Source organism: Cherax quadricarinatus, chromosome 27 (assembly GCF_038502225.1).
Source record: "Cherax quadricarinatus isolate ZL_2023a chromosome 27, ASM3850222v1, whole genome shotgun sequence".
NCBI classification, from domain to species: Eukaryota; Metazoa; Arthropoda; class Malacostraca; order Decapoda; family Parastacidae; genus Cherax; species Cherax quadricarinatus.
This window is the reverse complement of record NC_091318.1, coordinates 31,983,440-32,005,939: the sequence shown is the minus strand read 5'-3', so window position 1 is coordinate 32,005,939 and position 22,500 is coordinate 31,983,440. Positions and strand designations below refer to the sequence as shown.

Below are 22,500 nucleotides of genomic sequence, written 5' to 3'. Positions count from 1 at the left end.
TGTGTGTGCGCTGTCTGTGTGTGTGAGCACGTCAGTTGTTTATATGTCCCAGAAATACAACTCACTTCTGTGTACCCGCAATACTTAATGAGATACCATTAACACTGAGAGTAGTTCTAATAATTATAATACTAGCGTGTGTTAACAAGTCACTCTCACCCAGTTATGCCCTACCTTTTACTACATGTGTACCCAATACTTGCTTCTCAGATTGTACTGTCTTTGTGTCCTAAAACATTATATCTCGAAACTGTTGTCAGGGCTGTAGTCCCATTAGTCCTTGCTCCTACAAATTTTGTCTTCCTACTACTGCTAGGTGTTGTGTGTATGATAATCGCTCTGGAGCAGGGTTTAGATAGCGAGCTACCAGCGTCCGCAATGCCGGCTCTACCCTCAGACTTCCCGCCACCACAAACAAGTGATTTGTACGTTACTCAGAGGGGACGTCCTTCCAGATGCCTGATGTACGATGCTCGCTGTACGATGCTCGCTGTACGATGACTCGTACACCTCGCCCTTCCGCCGCTGACTTCTTCGGCTATACTTTTCTCTTGCCCTTTTGAGTCCTCATTTACCACACTTATCACTTGTATACTGCTACTTTTATAATTTACACTTCACCTTTGTAAGTAATCACTTATTTGTGATGACACCCAACCTGTTATGGCGGCGCTACTCCTCAGGCCTACTGCTGCCACCACCTCTGCTTATATATATTTATGTATACATATATATATCCCCTTTCTGGCTAGCTTGTTCACGCTGTGTGCTACATCACATTTTGTCGTTACCACCCTCTCTTAATTCTATTTGGTCTTTTCTCTTTAGTCACTCGCTTTGTACTTTGTATATGTGTAACAATGTGGCAACAGGTGCCAACTAGGCCTCAACGAACTGGCACCTTTGAAATTCTGTTGTATAATTTCAGGCTTTCTCTTGCCTTTACTTTATTTATTTTTTCTAATACATTGGTTATCACTTGTAGGGTTGTTCACTGACGTTCTCACTAACACTGGTTGCTTCTAGCTGCTAAAACACGCCCTAAAAGCACTAAGTGTGTGTGTGTGTGTGTGTGTGTGTGTGTGTGTGTGTGTGTGTGTGTGTGTGTGTGTGTGTGTGTGTGTGTGTGTACTCACCTAGTTGAGGTTGCAGGGGTCGATTCCAAGCTCCTGGCCCCGCCTCTTCACTGGTCGCTACTAGGTCACTCTCCCTGAACCATGAGCTTTATCGTACCTCTGCTTAAAGCTATGTATGGATCCTGCCTCCACTACATCGCTTCCCAAACTATTCCACTTCCTGACTACTCTGTGGCTGAAGAAATACTTCCAACATCCCTTTGATTCATCTGTGTCTTCAGCTTCCAACTGTGTCCCCGTGTTGCTGTGTCCAGTCTCTGGAACATCCTGTCTTTGTCCACCTTGTCAATTCCTCTCAGTATTTTGTAAGTCGTTATCATGTCCCCCCTATCTCTCCTGTCCTCCAGTGTCGTCAGGTTGATTTCCCTTAACCTCTCCTCATAGGACATACCTCTTAACTCTGGGACTAGTCTTGTTGCAATCCTTTGCACTTTCTCTAGTTTCTTTACGTGCTTGTGTGTGTGTGTGTGTGTGTGTGTGTGTGTGTGTGTGTGTGTGTGTGTGTGTGTGTGTGTGTGTGTGTGTGTGTGTGTGTGTGTGTGTGTGTGTGTGTGTGGCCCAAAAAGAAAGAAAAAACTGTGAGCGTCATCGTTGTCTCTAGGCTACACAGTTCTGGGCAGGAGTAATCATAAGACTTCGCTACACCTGTACGATCATACAAGAAAGTGGACATTGAAAGTCTCTACACAATAGTAGCAGTTACTACGGGAAATCTAAATCACTACTGTAGTATCACAATAGGTTCTAAATAAACATTAGTTTCTTGAAAGAGCTCCGGTTGAGCGCCGTGGTAATGGTGAAGGAGGACAAGCAACAGTGATAGTAGTAGTAGTAGTTATAGCAGTAGAAGTAGTAGTTGTAGTAGTAGTAGTAATGGTAGAAACAGGAGCAGGAGAAGAGATCAAGTTACATTTAATAAAGGTGCAGGGCTTAATACTGATCCAGGGTTTAATAGTAGTCCACGATCTGATGATGGTCCAGGATTTGATAATGATTCAGAACATGTTAATGGTCCAGGACATGTTAATGGTCCAGAACATGTTAATGGTCCCGGACATGTTAACGATCCAGGACATGTTAAAGGTCCAGGACATGTTAATGGTTCAGGACTGATGATCTTCCAGAACATGTTAATGATCCAGAAGTTGATAAGGTTCTGGAGCATGTTAATTTCCTGGGCTTAACAAAGGGGAAGTTAACACAACACTAGACAAACTTAACATGACATAAGAGAAAAAAGTTTATAATCAAAGGGGAAATTAATATTTTATTATAATTTCTTAGATATATGAGTGAGAATATATTTTGTTGTAGCAGTGAGATAATGTTATGAGGTACTTACCAGCAGCGATAATGTTATGTTATGAGGTACTTACCAGCAGTGATAATGTTATGTTATGAGGTACTAACCAGCAGTGATAATGTTATGTTATGAGGTACTTACCAGCAGTGATAATGTTATGTTATGAGGTACTTACCAGCAGTGATAATGTTATGTTATGAGGTACTTACCAGCAGCGATAATGTTATGTTATGAGGTACTTACCAGCAGTGACAATGTTATGTTATGAGGTACTTACCAGCAGCGATAATGTTATGTTATGAGGTACTTACCAGCAGTGACAATGTTATGTTATGAGGTACTTACCAGCAGTGATAGTGTTATGTTATGAGGTACTTACCAGCTGGGAGATAATGTTATGAGGTACTCACTAGGAGAGAGATAATGTTGTTATGAAGTACCCACTAGCAGAGAGATAATGATGCCTTATGAGGTACTCACTGGCAGGGAGACAATGCTATGTTATAAGGTACTAACTGTTAGAGAGATTGTGGCATGCAAAGAGTACGTAACATGTATACATCCTTATTGAAAGGCTATCTCCCCCAACCAGTGAACCAGGTGCTAAGGGTTAACGATGGGGCCCCATCGTTCGATCAGTACCTAGGTTCCAGACAATGAGAAGATGGTTTTGGAAATCACAGAGGTGTTGTGGGTACCACATACCTGTGTGCCCTTGTCATTCCCTTTCTAGAGCTGGTTGACGCACGGTCTGCCCTCTAGTGGCTTCTATTCTGCCTTGCTTACCGTGGAATGCACTAATACCTATTGTTGTACATAGTGTATATAGTGTACATACTTCTGTTCTTACTTCGTGAAGGATAATACAAGTCAAAAGTTTTTCTGCTGTGTTTATTTTGCTCCCTTTACACCCAGGATAACAGGCCTTTAGATTCCTGGGTTTTAATAGAGATAATGTTGTGTCATGAGTTATTCACTGGGAGAGAGATAATGTTGTGTCATGAGGTACTCACTGGGAGAGAGATAATGTTGTGTCATGAGGTACTCACTGGGAGAGAGATAATGTTGTGTCATGAGGTACTAACTAGCAAAGTGATAATGTGCTGAGAGTTACTCACTGCCTGAGAGGGTGAGAGATACATATGTATTCATAGAGTTAGTAAAAGACTTGGAATAGCGGTTAAAAGAGAGGAAAATAATTTTGAGATATACTCACAGGTAGACGATTCTATCGTAACCTTGTATTGGTCTTTGGTGCAGAGAGACACTCAAGTTGTTGTCGCTGAACACGCTGAGAAAGAGAACACAACGTCAGGTTTTAACTGAATGTGTGTGTGTGAGTGTGTGTGTGTGTGTGTGTACTCACCTAGTTGTTGTTGCAGGGGTCAAGTCACAGCTCCTGGCCCAGCCTCTTCAATGGTCGCTACTAGGTCACTCTTTCTGTTCCATGAGCTTTATCATACATTTTCTTAAAGCTATGTATGGATCCTGTCTCCACTACATCACTTCCCAGACGAATAACTCTGTGACTGAAGAAATACTCGCTAACTTCCCTGTGATTCATTTGAGTCTTCAACTTCCAATTGTGACCCCTTATTGCTGTGTTCCATCTCTGGAACATCCTGTCTCTGTCCACCTTGTCAGTTCCTCTCAGTATTTCATATGTCGTGGCCGGGCCACGGGGGCGTTGACCCCCGGAACTCTCTCCAGGTAAACTCCAGGTATATCCCCTCTGTCTCTCCTGTCCTCTAGTGTCGTCAAGTCGATTCCCCTTAACCTCTCCTCGTATTACATGCCCCTTTGCTCCGGGACTAGTCTTGTTGCAAACCTTTGCACTTTCTCTAATATGCCTAAGTGCTTGGATAGGTGTGGGTTCCAAACTGGTGCTGCATACTCCAATATAGGCCTGACATACACGGTTTTACAGGGTCCTGAACAATTCCTTTTTGAGATGTCGGAATGCTATTCTTAGGTTTGCTGTTCCAATATGCCTCAGCAGATGTGCCCGGTGTTATACTCAACCCACGATCCTTTTCCTTGAGTGAGGTTTGTAGTCTCTGGCCTCCTAGACTGTACTCCCTCTGCGATCTTCTTTATCCCTCCCCAATCTTCATGACTTTGCACTTGGCGGGGTAGAACTCCAGGAGCCAGTTTCTGGACCAGATCCCTTTGTAGTTCTGTTTGGTCCTCGTCCAAATTAATTCTTCTCATCATCTTCACATCATCTGCAAACAGGAACACTTATGAGTCTATTCCTTCCATCATGTCTTTCACATTTACAAGAAACAGCACCGGTCTTATGACTGACCCCTTTGTTACCCCGCCAGTCACAGGCACCCATTCTGACACCTCGTCACGTACCAAGACTCGCTGATGTTTTCCGACAAGTATTGCCTGATCCATTGGAGCGACTTCCCTGTTATACCTACCTGGTTCTCCAGCTTATGCACTAAATTCTTGTGTGGAACTGTGTTTAAAGCCTACTTACAATCCATGAAAACGCAATCTACCCACCCCTCTCTCTCTCTCTCTTGACTTAATGCTGTCACCCTGTCAGAGATGTCCAGTAGGTTTGTGGCACTGGATTTCCCATCCCTGAAACCGTGCTGGTTGTCGTTGGTAAGCTTATTCCTTTCTAGGTGCTCCACAACGCTTTTCCTGATAATCTTCTCCATGACTCTGCATGCTATACATGTCAGTGACACTGGTCTGTAGTTTAATGTTTCGTGTCTATCTCTTTTTTTTTTTAAATGGGACTACATTTGCTGTCTTCCATATCTCAGATACTCGCCCTGTCTCGACTGACTTGTTGAAGATACTTATTAGTGGCACACATAGCACCTCTGCTCCCTCTCTCAGGATCCATGGAGAGATGCTATCCTGCCTCATCGCCTTTGAGATATCTTGCTCGCTTAGCAGCCTCTTCACTTCTTCCTCGGTTGTATGTATTGTGTCTATAACTTGATGGTGTATCCCACCTCTCTGTCTTTCTGGAGTCATTTGTGTCTCCTCTGTGAACACTTCTTTGAATCTCATGTTTAGCTCCTCACATATTTCTCGGTCGTTCATTGTGATCTCCCCTCCTTCCTTCCTCAGCCTGATTACCTGGTCCTTGACTGTTGTTTTTCTCCTGGTGTGGATGTACCCGTCGGGCCTATTCAGGAAGTGGGCCTGGGCTCGGGCGCAGAACTGGGCGAGGCGAGGGAACATCAGGTCATCGTATGTCACAACAGCTCCCTCCCGAACCGAGCTCGGGCAGGCGTGTCTCCGTGTCCCTTCCTTGGAATTCACTAGGCTGCGTGGGCGTGTGTAGTTCTCGGAGAAGGGGGGGGGCATGGGCAACGGCAACGGCAACGGCAACTAGTATGTTTATGTACAACAACTTCGGGTCAGATCTGGCTTTCGCTGCTATGTCATTCTCGCATTGTCGTTGGACCTCCCGTCTTACCTGGGCATATTCGATTCTGGCTCTGCGACTGCTCTCCTTATTCTCCTGGGTTCGTTGCCTTCTGTACTTTTTCCATTCTCTAACACACTTGGTTATGACCTCTCTACACCTTAGAGTTGACCAAGGGCTCATCCTGACTTTCTCGTTATTTCTGTTATTCTTGGGTGCAAACCTCTCCTCAGCTTCCTTGCATATTGTTGTCACATATTCCATCATTTCATTTACTGACTTCCCTGCTAGTGCCATGTCAGACTGAAGCTCGTGCAGCAAATTCTTCATGCCTGTGTAGTCCCTTCTCTTGTTGTTTGGCTTCATTTATCCTGCCCTTCATGCTTCCCTCTCCACTTGTAACTCTACTAAGTATTCGAAGCTCAGAACCACGTGGTCACTGGCCCCGAGGGGTCTTTCATATGTGATTTCCCCAATATCTGCACTACTTAAGGTGAATAATAGGTCCAGTCTTGCTGGTTCGTCCTCTCCTCTCTCTCTGGGTAGTGTCCCTTACATGCTGGTACTTGAGATTTTCCAGTACCACCTCTATCGTCTTAGCCCTCCACGTTTCTGGATCCCCATGCGGCTCCAGGTTTTCCTCGTCAATTTCTTTGTGATTGAAGTCATCCACAATCAGCAGCTTTGCCCTGCTCGTATGAGCCCTGCCGGACATTTCAGCCAGTGTGTCAACCATCGCTCTGTTACTCTCATCAAATTCTTGCCTTGGTTTCCTGTTGTTCTGTGGTGGGTTATACATCACTGCAATTACCACCTTGGGACCTCCAGACTGAAGTGTTCCTATTATGTAGTCTCTTCTCCTCTGTCTCCTCTCTCCAGCTCATCAAAATCCCATTGGGTTTTTTATGAACAGTGGCACTCCTCCACCTCCTCTGTTCAAGAGCCGTCTTTCCAACAGGAAAGACGGCACCTGTTATCGTTCCTGTTAGCTTGTTTTCGGTACAAGCTATAATGTCTGGTGATGCCTCTTTGATTTTCTCGTACCACTCCTACCACTTATTCGTTATTTCATCAGCGTTGGTGTACCATACCTTCAGTTTTCTCTCCAGCACTTTGTTCTGGGGATCTGTGTGGGTGGGGGACCTGGCAGTGTGCTGTGGGGTTCTACAGCATAGTGTGGGGTGGTGGCTGTAAGTGTGGATTGTGGTTTGTGTTGGGATAGCGTGTGTATGAGTGCGCTTACCGGCTTAAGTGATGGGATTGGTAGAATCTCATCTTCTGGCACCGCCTCTTAGTTGTCAGCTACTTGGTTCACTCTCTCCTCGCTTCAAGAGCTCTATCATACCTCAAAATAAAGCTATCTATGGATCCGGGTTACAAGTCCAATGCCCAAGTCATTGCAGTTCCTGGCTTCTCTAGTGCTCAAGAAATAATTCCTAACATACCTTTGACGAACCTTTTAACTTCAAGTTGTGCACTCGTGTTCCTGTTTCCTCGCATCTCGAACACTCTGTCCCAGCTCAAGTATCAATAATTCTCAGTATCTTATACGTCGTCATCATATCATCCCTAGTAGCCCTGTTCTGTCTTACATTCCGTAGCTTTGGGACTAGTCTCGATGGAAACCTTTGCACTTTTACAGGTTTCTCGATATCCTTTATCAGACGTTGGTATCATGGTTTAGAAAGACACGTAAGCAAACACTATGGCTTATTTATTAGAAAACATTTCGGTCCTGGGACCATGATCACTTCTAACATACAGAGGTAGAAAGACATTATTTATTACCAAGGTTTATAGCACGTTGGTATAATACTAGTGCTGCTTACTGCAATATGGGCCAGACATACGACGTATGAGTGTCGTGAATGATTACTTACATGTAATATTACGGCCACTGGTGAGTATCAGTACTATGTGTACTCACCATGTTGAGTTCTGCTACTAAGTGTACTCACTATCAGGTAGATAACAGAACTTATAAACATGTATAATATCATACTAGACTCATAAAATTGTTTTACCTAAAACATTTAAAACTAGATTATTATTATTATTATTATTATTATTATTATTATTATTATTATTATTATTATTATTATTATTATTATTATTATTATTATTATTATTTTTTTTTTATTATCATTATTATTATTATTATTATTATTATTCTTGTCATTATTATTATACTTAAATACTCTATATATTAAATTGTGAAGAACCACTGTGCCCATAATGACAGTCACTCACACAAGAACACCGTCAGTCACCCACTCAAGAACACCGTCAGTCACCCACTCAAGAACACCGTCAGTCACCCACACAAGAACACCGTCAGTCACCCACACAAGAACACCGTCAGTCACCCACTCAAGAACACCGTCAGTCACCCACTCAAGAACACCGTCAGTCACCCACACAAGAACACCGTCAGTCACCGTCCACCCACTCAAGAACACCGTCAGTCACCCACTCAAGAACACCGTCAGTCACCCACTCAAGAACACCGTCAGTCACCCACTCAAGAACACCGTCAGTCACCCACTCAAGAACACCGTCAGTCACCCACTCAAGAACACCGTCAGTCACCCACTCAAGAACACCGTCAGTCACCCACTCAAGAACACCGTCAGTCACCCACTCAAGAACACCGTCAGTCACCCACTCAAGAACACCGTCAGTCACCCACTCAAGAACACCGTCAGTCACCCACTCAAGAACACCGTCAGTCACCCACTCAAGAACACCGTCAGTCACCCACTCAAGAACACCGTCAGTCACCCACTCAAGAACACCGTCAGTCACACACTCAAGAACACCGTCAGTCACCCACTCAAGAACACCGTGAGTCACCCACTCATGAACACCGTGAGTCACCCACTCAAGAACACCGTCAGTCACCCACTCAAGAACACCGTCAGTCACCCACTCAAGAACACCGTCAGTCACCCACTCAAGAACACCGTCAGTCACCCACTCAAGAACACCGTGAGTCACCCACTCAAGAACACCGTGAGTCACCCACTCAAGAACACCGTCAGTCACCCACTCAAGAACACCGTCAGTCACCCACTCAAGAACACAGTCACCCACTCAAGAACACCGTGAGTCACCCACTCAAGAACACCGTCAGTCACCCACTCAAGAACACTGTGAGTCACCCACTCAAGAACACCGTCAGTCACCCACTCAAGAACACCCCCAGTCACCCACTCAAGAACACCGCCAGTCACCCACTCTAGAACACCGTCAGTCACCCACTCAAGAACACCGTCAGTCACCCACTCAAGAACACCGCCAGTCACCCACTCAAGAACACCGCCAGTCACCCACTCAAGAACACCGTCAGTCACCCACTCAAGAACACCGCCAGTCACCCACTCAAGAACACCGCCAGTCACCCACTCTAGAACACCGTCAGTCACCCACTCAAGAACACCGTCAGTCACCCAATCAAGAACACCGTCAGTCACCCACTCAAGAACACAGTCACCCACTCAAGAACACCGTGAGTCACCCACTCAAGAACACCGTCAGTCACCCACTCAAGAACACCGTCAGTCACCCACTCAAGAACACCGTCAGTCACCCACTCAAGAACACCGTCAGTCACCCACTCAAGAACTCCGTCAGTCACCCACTCAAGAACACCGTCAGTCACCCACTCAAGAACACCGTCAGTCACCCACTCAAGAACACCGTCAGTCACCCACTCAAGAACACAGTCAGTCACCCACTCAAGAACACCGTCAGTCACCCACTCAAGAACACAGTCAGTCACCCACTCAAGAACACCGTCAGTCACCCACTCAAGAACACCGTCAGTCACCCACTCAAGAACACCGTCAGTCACCCACTCAAGAACACCGTCAGTCACCCACTCAAGAACACAGTCAGCCAACCACTCAAGACCACCGTCAGTCGTGAGTCACCCACTCAAGAACACAGTCAGTCACCCACTCAAGAACACCGTCAGTCTCCCACTCAAGAACACAGTCAGTCACCCACTCAAGAACACAGTCAGTCACCCACTCAAGAACACCGTCAGTCACCCACTCAAGAACACCGTCAGTCACCCACTCAAGAACACCGTCAGTCACCCACTCAAGAACACCGTCAGTCACCCACTCAAGAACACCGTCAGTCACCCACTCAAGAACACCGTCAGTCACCCACTCAAGAACACCGTCAGTCACCCAATCAAGAACACAGTCAGTCACCCACTCAAGAACACAGTCAGTCACCCACTCAAGAATGCATGAGACACAATTCTTCCCTGCTGGGTCTGCGCCTCTGTCCTTGTGATCTGTCATATTGTTTTGCTCTTTTCTTTATGTCTCAACCATTAAATACAGACTTACGCTTGACGTTTGGGTAGCACGTTACTAGACTTTCGTTCATCTATTGGGCCATCTAGTCACCTGTTCTCACGCTTAGTGACTAGAAATCGTTCTGGGTTGTGTTGTCGTGCTAGTACAGAGTTGTTAGCCAGGGTTAATTCCTGTCGTTCTTGTTTTCACCGTCTGTTATTTGTTGTGGTTGTCAACTCTACACTTACGTCGGCCAGTAGAGTTACGTAAATCTGTCGTAATACTGAGTCTGTAGTGAGAAGACTAGATGTTTCTTGTTGAACTATTATTTAAGTATAGTTATGTGTATAATCTTAAAGTGCGCATTATGTTGCTTATTGTTGATTAATTATTAAATACAATCAAAGGTTAATATTCGGATATATTTATACAGTTCTTGACCGCGAAGAATATTCAGATATTTAACCAGTTTAAAATTCTGTTAAATTAATGTATTTTTCACAATACAATATTGTTATTATTCTCCTCCTGGATACTATGAATTTTCCCATCATGTAATATAACATAATATTATGTAATACACCATTAACATCTAAGACAGAGATGGCAACTTGCCCTGATCAATTACACTGTTAGTATTGGCAGGTAATGCTTACCATGGTGAGTGCTGTTACTGACAGTACTCACCATAGTGAGTGCTATTACTGACAGTACTCACCATGGTGAGTGCTATTACTGACTGTACTCACCATGGTGAGTGCTACTACTAACTGTACTCACCATGGTGAGTGCTATTACTGACAGTACTCACCATGGTGAGTGCTATTACTGACTGTACTCACCATGGTGAGTGCTACTACTAACTGTACTCACCATGGTGAGTGCTATTACTGACAGTACTCACCATGGTGAGTGCTATTACTGACTGTACTCACCATGGTGAGTGCTACTACTAACTGTACTCACCATGGTGAGTGCTATTACTGACAGTACTCACCATGGTGAGTGCTATTACTGACTGTACTCACCATGGTGAGTGCTACTACTAACTGTACTCACCATAGTGAGTGCTATTACTGACAGTACTCACCATGGTGAGTGCTATTACTGACTGTACTCACCATGGTGAGTGCTACTACTAACTGTACTCACCATGGTGAGTGCTATTACTGACAGTACTCACCATGGTGAGTGCTATTACTGACTGTACTCACCATGGTGAGTGCTACTACTAACTGTACTCACCATAGTGAGTGCTACTACTAACTGTACTCACCATGGTGTGTGCTACTACTAACTGTACTCACCATGGTGAGTGCTATTACTGACTGTACTCACCATAGTGAGTGCTACTACTAACTGTACTCACCATGGTGAGTGCTACTACTAACTGTACTCACCATAGTGAGTGCTACTACTAACTGTACTCACCATGGTGAGTGCTACTACTGACAGTACTCACCATGGTGAGTGCTATTACTGACTGTACTCACCATGGTGAGTGCTACTACTAACTGTACTCACCATGGTGAGTGCTACTACTAACTGTACTCACCATGGTGAGTGCTACTACTAACTGTACTCACCATGGTGAGTGCTATTACTGACAGTACTCACCATGGTGAGTGCTATTACTGACTGTACTCACCATGGTGAGTGCTACTACTAACTGTACTCACCATGGTGAGTGCTACTACTAACTGTACTCACCATGGTGAGTGCTATTACTGACAGTACTCACCATGGTGAGTGCTATTACTGACAGTACTCACCATGGTGAGTGCTATTACTGACTGTACTCACCATGGTGAGTGCTACTACTAACTGTACTCACCATAGTGAGTGCTATTACTGACAGTACTCACCATGGTGAGTGCTATTACTGACTGTACTCACCATGGTGAGTGCTACTACTAACTGTACTCACCATGGTGAGTGCTATTACTGACAGTACTCACCATGGTGAGTGCTATTACTGACTGTACTCACCATGGTGAGTGCTACTACTAACTGTACTCACCATAGTGAGTGCTACTACTAACTGTACTCACCATGGTGTGTGCTACTACTAACTGTACTCACCATGGTGAGTGCTATTACTGACTGTACTCACCATAGTGAGTGCTACTACTAACTGTACTCACCATGGTGAGTGCTACTACTAACTGTACTCACCATAGTGAGTGCTACTACTAACTGTACTCACCATGGTGAGTGCTACTACTGACAGTACTCACCATGGTGAGTGCTATTACTGACTGTACTCACCATGGTGAGTGCTACTACTAACTGTACTCACCATGGTGAGTGCTACTACTAACTGTACTCACCATGGTGAGTGCTACTACTAACTGTACTCACCATGGTGAGTGCTATTACTGACAGTACTCACCATGGTGAGTGCTATTACTGACTGTACTCACCATGGTGAGTGCTACTACTAACTGTACTCACCATGGTGAGTGCTACTACTAACTGTACTCACCATGGTGAGTGCTACTACTAACTGTACTCACCATGGTGAGTGCTACTACTAACTGTACTCACCATAGTGAGTGCTACTACTAACTGTACTCACCATGGTGTGTGCTACTACTAACTGTACTCACCATGGTGAGTGCTATTACTAACTGTACTCACCATGGTGAGTGCTACTACTAACTGTACTCACCATGGTGAGTGCTATTACTAACTGTACTCACCATGGTGAGTGCTACTACTAACTGTACTCACCATAGTGAGTGCTACTAATAACTGTACTCACCATGGTGTGTGCTACTACTAACTGTACTCACCATGGTGAGTGCTATTACTAACTGTACTCACCATGCTGAGTGCTACTACTAACTGTACTCACCATGGTGAGTGCTACTACTAACTGTACTCACCATGGTGAGTGCTACTATTAACTGTACTCACCATGGTGAGTGCTACTACTAACTGTACTCACCATGGTGAGTGCTACTACTAACTGTACTCACCATGGTGAGTGCTACTACTAACTGTACTCACCATGGTGAGTGCTACTACTAACTGTACTCACCATAGTGAGTGCTACTACTAACTGTACTCACCATGGTGAGTGCTACTACTAACTGTACTCACCATGGTGAGTGCTACTACTAACTGTACTCACCATGGTGAGTGCTACTACTAACTGTACTCACCATAGTGAGTGCTACTACTAACTGTACTCACCATGGTGAATGCTACTGCTAACTGTACTCACCATGGTGAGTGCTACTACTAACTGTACTCACCATGGTGAGTGCTACTACTAACTGTACTCACCATGGTGAGTGCTACTACTAACTGTACTCACCATGGTGAGTGCTACTACTAACTGTACTCACCATGGTGAGTGCTACTGTGGAGGTGAGTATTGTTACAACGTGTTTTTGGCTGGTTAATGTATGGTGAAACAGTGGAATTCTGAGAATGTTCCATGTGATGTAGTAATGACATGACAGGTAAATATGCTTCATGTGGTGTAGTAATGACATGACAGGTAAATATGCTTCATGTGGTGTAGTAATGACATGACAGGTAAATATGCTTCATGTGGCGTTGTAATGACATGATGGGTAAATATGCTTCATGTGGTGTAGTAATGACATGACAGGTAAATATGCTTCATGTGGTGTAGTAATGACATGACAGGTAAATATGCTTCATGTGGTGTAGTAATGACATGACAAGTAAATATGCTTCATGTGGTGTAGTAATGACATGACAGGTAAATATGCTTCATGTGGTGTAGTAATGACATGACAGGTAAATATGCTTCATGTGGTGTAGAAATGACATGACAGGTAAATATGCTTCATGTGGTGTAGTAATGACATGATGGGTAAATATGCTTCATGTGGTGTAGTAATGACATGACAGGTAAATATACTTCATGTGGTGTAGTAATGACATGGCAGGTAAATATACTTCATGTGGTGTAGTAATGACATGACAGGTAAATATACTTCATGTGGTGTAGTAATGACATGACAGGTAAATATGCTTCATGTGGCGTTGTAATGACATGATGGGTAAATATGCTTCATGTGGTGTAGTAATGACATGACAGGTAAATATGCTTCATGTGGTGTAGTAATGACATGACAGGTAAATATGCTTCATGTGGTGTAGTAATGACATGACAGGTAAATATACTTCATGTGGTGTAGTAATGACATGGCAGGTAAATATGCTTCATGTGGTGTAGTAATGACATGATGGGTAAATATGCTTCATGTGGTGTAGTAATGACATGATGGGTAAATATGCTTCATGTGGTGTAGTAATGACATGACAGGTAAATATGCTTCATGTGGTGTAGTAATGACATGACAGGTATATATGCTTCATGTGGTGTAGTAATGACATGACAGGTAAATATGGTTCATGTGGTGTAGTAATGACATGACTGGTAAATATGCTTCATGTGGTGTTGTAATGACATGACAGGTAAATATACTTCATGTGGTGTAGTAATGACATGATGAGTAAATATGCTTCATGTGGTGTAGTAATGACATGACAGGTAAATATACTTCATGTGGTGTAGCAATGACATGATGGGTAAATATGCTTCATGTGGTGTAGTAATGACATGACAGGTAAATATGCTTCATGTGGTGTAGTAATGACATGATGGGTAAATATGCTTCATGTGGTGTAGTAATGACATGACAGGTAAATATGCTTCATGTGGTGTAGTAATGACATGACAGGTAAATATGCTTCATGTGGTGTAGTAATGACATGATGGGTAAATATGCTTCATGTGGTGTAGTAATGACATGACAGGTAAATATGCTTCATGTGGTGTAGTAATGACATGACAGGTAAATATGCTTCATGTGGTGTAGTAATGACATGACAGGTAAATATGCTTCATGTGGTGTAGTAATGACATGATGGGTAAATATGCTTCACGTGGTGTAGTAATGACAAGATGGGTAAATATGCTTCATGTGGTGTAGTAATGACATGACAGGTAAATATGCTTCATGTGGTGTAGTAATGACATGACAGGTAAATATGCTTCATGTGGTGTAGTAATGACAAGATGGGTAAATATGCTTCATGTGGTGTAGTAATGACATGACAGGTAAATATGCTTCATGTTGTGTAGTACTGACATGACAGGTAAATATGGTTCATGTGGTGTAGTAATGACATGACAGGTAAATATGCTTCATGTGGTGTTGTAATGACATGACAGGTAAATATACTTCATGTGGTGTAGTAATGACATGATGGGTAAATATGCTTCATGTGGTGTAGTAATGACATGACAGGTAAATATACTTCATGTGGTGTAGCAATGACATGATGGGTAAATATGCTTCATGTGGTGTAGTAATGACATGACAGGTAAATATGCTTCATGTGGTGTAGTAATGACATGATGGGTAAATATGCTTCATGTGGTGTAGTAATGACATGACAGGTAAATATACTTCATGTGGTGTAGTAATGACATGACAGGTAAATATGCTTCATGTGGTGTAGTAATGACATGACAGGTAAATATACTTCATGTGGTGTAGTAATGACATGACAGGTAAATATGCTTCATGTGGTGTAGTAATGACATGACAGGTAAATATGCTTCATGTGGTGTAGTAATGACATGACAGGTAAATATGCTTCATGTGGTGTAGTAATGACATGATGGGTAAATATGCTTCACGTGGTGTAGTAATGACAAGGTGGGTAAATATGCTTCATGTGGTGTAGTAATGACATGACAGGTAAATATGGTTCATGTGGTGTAGTAATGACATGACAGGTAAATATGCTTCATGTGGTGTTGTAATGACATGACAGGTAAATATACTTCATGTGGTGTAGTAATGACATGATGGGTAAATATGCTTCATGTGGTGTAGTAATGACATGACAGGTAAATATACTTCATGTGGTGTAGCAATGACATGATGGGTAAATATGCTTCATGTGGTGTAGTAATGACATGACAGGTAAATATGCTTCATGTGGTGTAGTAATGACATGATGGGTAAATATGCTTCATGTGGTGTAGTAATGACATGACAGGTAAATATGCTTCATGTGGTGTAGTAATGACATGACAGGTAAATATACTTCATGTGGTGTAGTAATGACATGACAGGTAAATATGCTTCATGTGGTGTAGTAATGACATGACAGGTAAATATGCTTCATGTGGTGTAGTAATGACATGATGGGTAAATATGCTTCACGTGGTGTAGTAATGACAAGGTGGGTAAATATGCTTCATGTGGTGTAGTAATGACATGACAGGTAAATATGCTTCATGTGATGTAGTAATGACATGTTGTATAATTCATGTGGTATAGTATTTGCAAAATGAATATGTATAATTCAACATAAATTACCATGTCTAAAATATTTAAAGTTCGTTTGATATTTGAAAGTTCAGAATAAATCTAAATTTCAGAAAAATATACAAATGATAGGAAAAAACTAGTGGTTTTTGAAGATGTAAAAAAAACTCTAAATATTTTAGACACTTAAGAAAATATTAAAAATTTCAGAATGTGTAAGAAAATTCCGACTTTACTACAAAAATCAGAAAAAAAAATGAAATACAAAAAATATTAGAAAGTTCATAATAATTTAGAAAGTTTAGAATACTTCTAATGTTAACATCATATTAGAAAGTTTAGAACAGTTTAGAAAGTTTAAAATACATTTTACAACTCATAACATAAAAATGAAAATTCAGAATATTTTGAATTCTCAGAATTTACGGTACTGTTAAGAATGTATAAAAAATATGAAAACAAATTATACAGTGTATAAGATACAATATAACTAGGAGAACAAGTTAGCTTCAAAATACCTCCCCTCAGGGAAGGTTCCTTGATGCTGGTGAGGGGCTCTTGATCTGGGGAACTTGATTTGTGTTCCAGTTCCCCAAATTGAGTCTGAATACCTTCCATTCCCCCATACGCTCTGTATAATCCCTACGGGTTGAGCGCTTTCCATGATTAGTTAGCTTCAAAATACCTGGAAAATGACTCGCTACAACTTACTACAACTATTGTAACCAACAACTCAGGAAAGTAAGAGATAAACCCGTCCAGCAAACGTATACACTAAGCTTAATAAACACTGTGTTGCTATAGGTTCGAATCCCACCAGTTCTCTATATCACATTGTTCAGAATATGTGGCCAATATGGATATCGTACAAATGTATTGAAAAAGATGGAAAAAACAGGAGTGCCAATTACTAGCTATCCAAACAAGTGGCACCATTACCGTGATGCAACAAACAAGTGGCACCATTACAGTGGTGCAACACCACGATCACACCACACTTCAAAGAAGCTCCATTAAGATAATATAAAGCAAAAGATACCATTGAATTATCATCAACCTGACTGATCAAAGACGAGCAACCTGTCAGAAGACTGATCATCATCAACCTTAACAACCTTCTCCCTCTGACTGACTTCTACTGCCTTACTAACACACTAATTATAATAATAATAATAATAATAATAATAATAATAATAATAATAATAATAATAATAATAATAATAATAATAATAATAATAACAATTATTATTATTATTATTATTATATGGTTAATAATAATAATAATAATAATAAGATTAATAATAACAAGATAATGTTAACAATAATAAAATTAATATTAATAATAGTAATATTAATAATAATAATAATAATAATAATAATAATAATAATAATAATAATAATAATAATAATTCCCTTTAAAATCTACTCAGAATGTGTACTTGTACAAAGTGTGATGGGTTCTGAAGACAGGTGAGGAGCAAACTCGTGGAAGCTTCTCAGAAATAATCATTATATATAGACAGGGAGTCAAGTGTGAGTGACGTCCAGTGATGTGACGAGAATGTAATTGAGCTTCTGTTGAAGATGGTGTCAGGAAGTCCATGAGGTCACGTGACTTCTGTGTTGTGAGGAAGTATGTGTCTTGTCCAGGTGAGTAATATGTATCCCAGTGTTCTTCAAACTGTGTTTCTTCCAGTGTTGTGTTGCACAATGTTGTGTTGCACAATGTTTATCACAGCGAAACAAACCATAGCACGGGCGGGGTTAGAACCCGCCCCAACAGTGTTCCCAAAATTAGTCATTGCCTCAAAAGGCTAAAAATAGGGCCAAATTAGAGGTCCAATACAGGACTACGGTATATAGTCACTAAATAAAACCCTAAAATACTTCATATCTAGAAACTCAAGTCTCAGATTCTGAGCTCAATTTCAAAACAGAAAATTGACCATGATAATAAATATTAAAAAAAATTAAGATATAACTTAAATATCTCTGGTAAACAAAGATACATTTTAGCATCGGAGTTCAATGATCAGGAAATGATTACTTTTTTCAGATTACATCTGGCAGCAAATATTGATGGTAGGATTAATTACCTCTTGAGGGAGCATGTGAGGAAGGAGGGGGTGCGGGAGGAACAGTGAGGGAGGAGAAGTGTGGGAGGAACAGTAAGGGAGGAGGAGTGCGGGAGGAACAGTGAGGGAGGAGGGAGGGTGGGAGGAACAGTGAGGGAGGAGGGGGTGCGGGAGGAACAGTGAGGGAGGAGAAGTGTGGGAGGAACAGTAAGGGAGGAGGAGTGCGGGAGGAACAGTGAAGGAGGAGGGAGTGCGGGAGCAACAGTGAGGGAGGAGGGAGTGCAGGAGGAACAGTGAGGGAGGAGGGAGTGCAGGAGGAACAGTGAGGGAGGAAGGAGCGCGGGAGGAACAGCGAGGGAGGAGGGAGTGCAGGAGGAACAGTGAGGGAGGAGGGAGTGCAGGAGGAGCAGTGAGGGAGGAGGGAGTGCGGGAGGAACAGTGAGGGAGGAGGGAGTGCGGGAGCAACAGTGAGGGAGGAGGGAGTGCGGGAGGAACAGTGAGGGAGGAGGGAGTGCAGGAGGAGCAGTGAAGGAGGAGGAAGTGCGGGAGCAACAGTGAGGGAGGAGGGAGTGCGGGAGGAACAGTGAGGGAGGAGGAAGTGCGGGAGCAACAGTGAGGGAGGAGGGAGTGCGGGAGCAACAGTGAGGGAGGAGGGAGTGCGGGAGCAACAGTGAGGGAGGAGGGAGTGCGGGAGCAACAGTGAGGGAGGAGGGAGTGCGGGAGGAACAGTGAGGGAGGAGGGAGTGCAGGAGGAGCAGTGAGGGAGGAGGGAGTGCGGGAGCAACAGTGAGGAAGGAGGATGGGAGGATAAATGTGGAAGAAACACTGTTTGAGAAAGAGAGTGTGGGAGGAAGAGAATATTGGAGGAAGAGTGTGGGTGAGTAGAAGAGTGTTGGAGAAAACAATGTGGGAGGAAGAGGGTGTAAGATAAATATGCGAGAAGAAGAATGTTGGTAGAAGAATGATGGAAGAACGTGGGAGGAAATTTTTGGGAGTAAATGAGTGTGTAAGGAAGAGAACGTTGGAGAAAGAGTGTGTTAGGGAGAGTGAGAGAGAGTGTGAGAGGAAGAGAGTGTAGGGGGAGGAGAGTGTGAGAGGAAGAGAGTGAGAGGAAGAGAGTGTAGGGGGAGGAGAGTGTGAGAGGAAGAGAGTGAGAGGAAGAGAGTGTAGGGGGAGGAGAGTGTGAGAGGAAGAGAGTGTGAGAGGAAGAGAGTGTGAGAGGAAGAGAGTGAGAGGAAGAGAGTGTAGGGGGAGGAGAGTGTGAGAGAAGAGAGGGTGAGAGGAAGAGAGTGAGAGGAAGAGAGTGTAGGGGGAGGAGAGTGTTAGAGGAAGAGAGTGTGAGAGGAAGAGAGTGTGAGAGGAAGAGAGTGAGAGGAAGAGAGTGTAGGGGGAGGAGAGTGTTAGAGGAAGAGAGTGTGAGAGGAAGAAAGTGTGAGAGGAAGAGAGTGAGAGGAAGAGAGTGTAGGGGGAGGAGAGTGTGAGAGGAAGAGAGTGTGAGAGGAAGAGAGTGAGAGGAAGAGAGTGTAGGGGGAGGAGAGTGTGAAGAAAGTAAGATAACAAATAACTTTGTTGATTTTTTGCAAGTTATTTCTGGCTACTTCTAATTCTGTCTCGACTAATGACGTCAGGGCTGTAAATCATAAGGCTCTCTCCCTTCCCTTCCTGCACTACGAAAAGGCTGTGTTGGTGATCCTGTGATAACTTTATTTTCGGGTCGTCAGACCCACCAGTTCAACTTTTTTTTTTTTGCGTAGGAGAGTGTGAAGATGCCCCAGATGACAGAGGACATACAGATTGACATGGCTCCGGGACTTCTTCTGTGAAGGTTGATAGTCTTAGTATTACATCACTACATGAGGGAACGCCCTGTCGGAAAGTGACTACTTGACACAGTTTATGCCTCTTGTGTGAATTTCACAGCTGTCTTCAGGCGAACACCTCTGTCGTGGCAAAGTGCACTTGCTGGAGTGTTAATTGTTGTGCCTTGTTCCGTATGGTGATTATGTAATTGTTTAAGGCGATTCGTGCAGAATCAAGAATGTGTTTGTAGAACCACCCTTGTATGTTGTGAGAAACTGTAAAATCACTATCTCTCTCTTGTGAATGCCACCATACTTGAGCCCTTTGTGACTGTGAGTCACTTAATAATGATCTGTGAGACTGTTATCTTATCTTATCATACTGTGTAACTGTGTGTAAACTTATAATATGCAATACTTATTAATAATTATTCATATCTTCTACAAGTTTTGGGCCTTAGTAGTTGAGGTCCGTTGTGAGCGAGGTACTGTCTTTTCTGTTAAGTTCTAGTCATTCTTTCGTGCATAACTTGCCCAAGAATCGATAGATCACTTGAATGCAGACTGATCGATCCATGATACATTTCTATTTGTTGGGCAACACTTCTTTTGCATTGTGCAAAATAAAGTTAGCTGACATCTGCTAGTCCCTTTGTGCTGTAACCGTTGTTATGCTAGCTGCTTGTAAAACGAGGACTCTGTGAACGTGGCAAGAACCGAGCTGTAAGCAATAGTTATAGCTGTGGGTTTTAACCACTGTCATCCGCTCAAACATACCAACGTTCGTTCAGGGTATGTGCAAACTGGCTCCTGTCAGCCTCTGATGTCCCACTGGAGTGTTAACCTCAGTTACGTTGTGGACACGGATGTTGCTAAATATAGCTAGCAAGGTATACCATTATACGTTCAATAAACACCTGCAGAGAACGTAATGTTTGTTCCATGGCCCGAAATACAACACAGCTAACAAAAGAACAATACTGCAGTTGAACGGGGATCGAACCCAGGACTTCTCGTCAGCTTTCTGGGAGTCAGACCAGAACCTTGATGCTTTAAACCTTCACAACACCAATCTACATAACGATAGATGAATAATGAAATCACAAGACATGCTTTCTCCTAGTACTGGCCCATTCTCAGCAAGGTAATTCAGAAAATAATTTCATTCTCACTACCATCTGGGTACCAGCAGCTGAGCAGCACCAACATTAATGAATCCAAGTAAACAAGTGATTTTAATGCAAAGAACAGTACTGCTGTCGTATTGTTTTTTACTTTAAAACAATTTGTAGTAGTATTCTTTGCTCTAAGTTACTTGACTCCGTGGTGCATCATTTATACTGCGAGGATCATCGTACACAAAGGGGAGTGAGAATGAAATAAATTTCCGAGTTTACTTTCCTGCAAATGCTGCCGGTAGTTCGACATATTTTCTGAGTCAGGAAATGCCTTCTTGATGAGTCGGCTCTCCTTATTGACTGTGAGAAACAATCGCTATGAAAATAACGATTGATTAACATAGTAATAAAATAGAGCATCAACTTCATATGTAGGCAGGATCTTTAAAATTTTATATGTTCTAATGCTCAACATCACCTATTAGAACCCAAGATACACCCCGGAACACCTTCCTCATTTACTGAAACAAGCTGAGGAAAGATAATCTGTTGATACATCTCCAGCCGAAACAATCATAGAGAACTCTGCACCCGCTTTAGATCGATCCAAGTCCAAACGAATATTCTCCAGTGTAATCAGAGAAGGCCGAGGGCAGCTAAAATTACAGTCAGTCGCAGGCAAAGCAGACTCAGATATACGACCAATCAGGTCATTCAGATGAATGAACAGGAGCAATTGATATCCACGTCAAAATTATTTTTTCTTATAGTAATCCTCTTTACGAACCGATACGCTGTTGACGACTGCCCAGTGGGCTTGTGCATAATCAGACCATGATCCAGGTGCACACAATTACACCATCGGCTCTCCGCACTCCTCAGAGACCTACGTAGCTGGGCAACGGAAGAATCATACCAGAGGACAAAGACACAAACCATAATCTCTTTAGTAATCAAATGACATAAGTTATTAGTCACTGCCACAAACATCTTACTGTGATTCTCTGCTATGTAGTTAAGAGAGAGTGCAGATACA

General features: G+C 42.8%; 1 protein-coding gene across 1 annotated transcript in view; it reads right to left on the bottom strand.

The window, feature by feature from the left end:
• LOC128691012 (G-protein coupled receptor GRL101-like) overlaps positions 1-22,500 on the bottom strand; it is a 605,305-nt gene that overhangs the window by 115,144 nt on the left and 467,661 nt on the right. Inside the window, exon 16 of the mRNA XM_070089232.1 lies at positions 3,656-3,730. Within this exon, the coding sequence (XP_069945333.1) occupies positions 3,656-3,730 (75 nt within the window). The remainder of the gene's footprint in view (positions 1-3,655; positions 3,731-22,500) is intronic.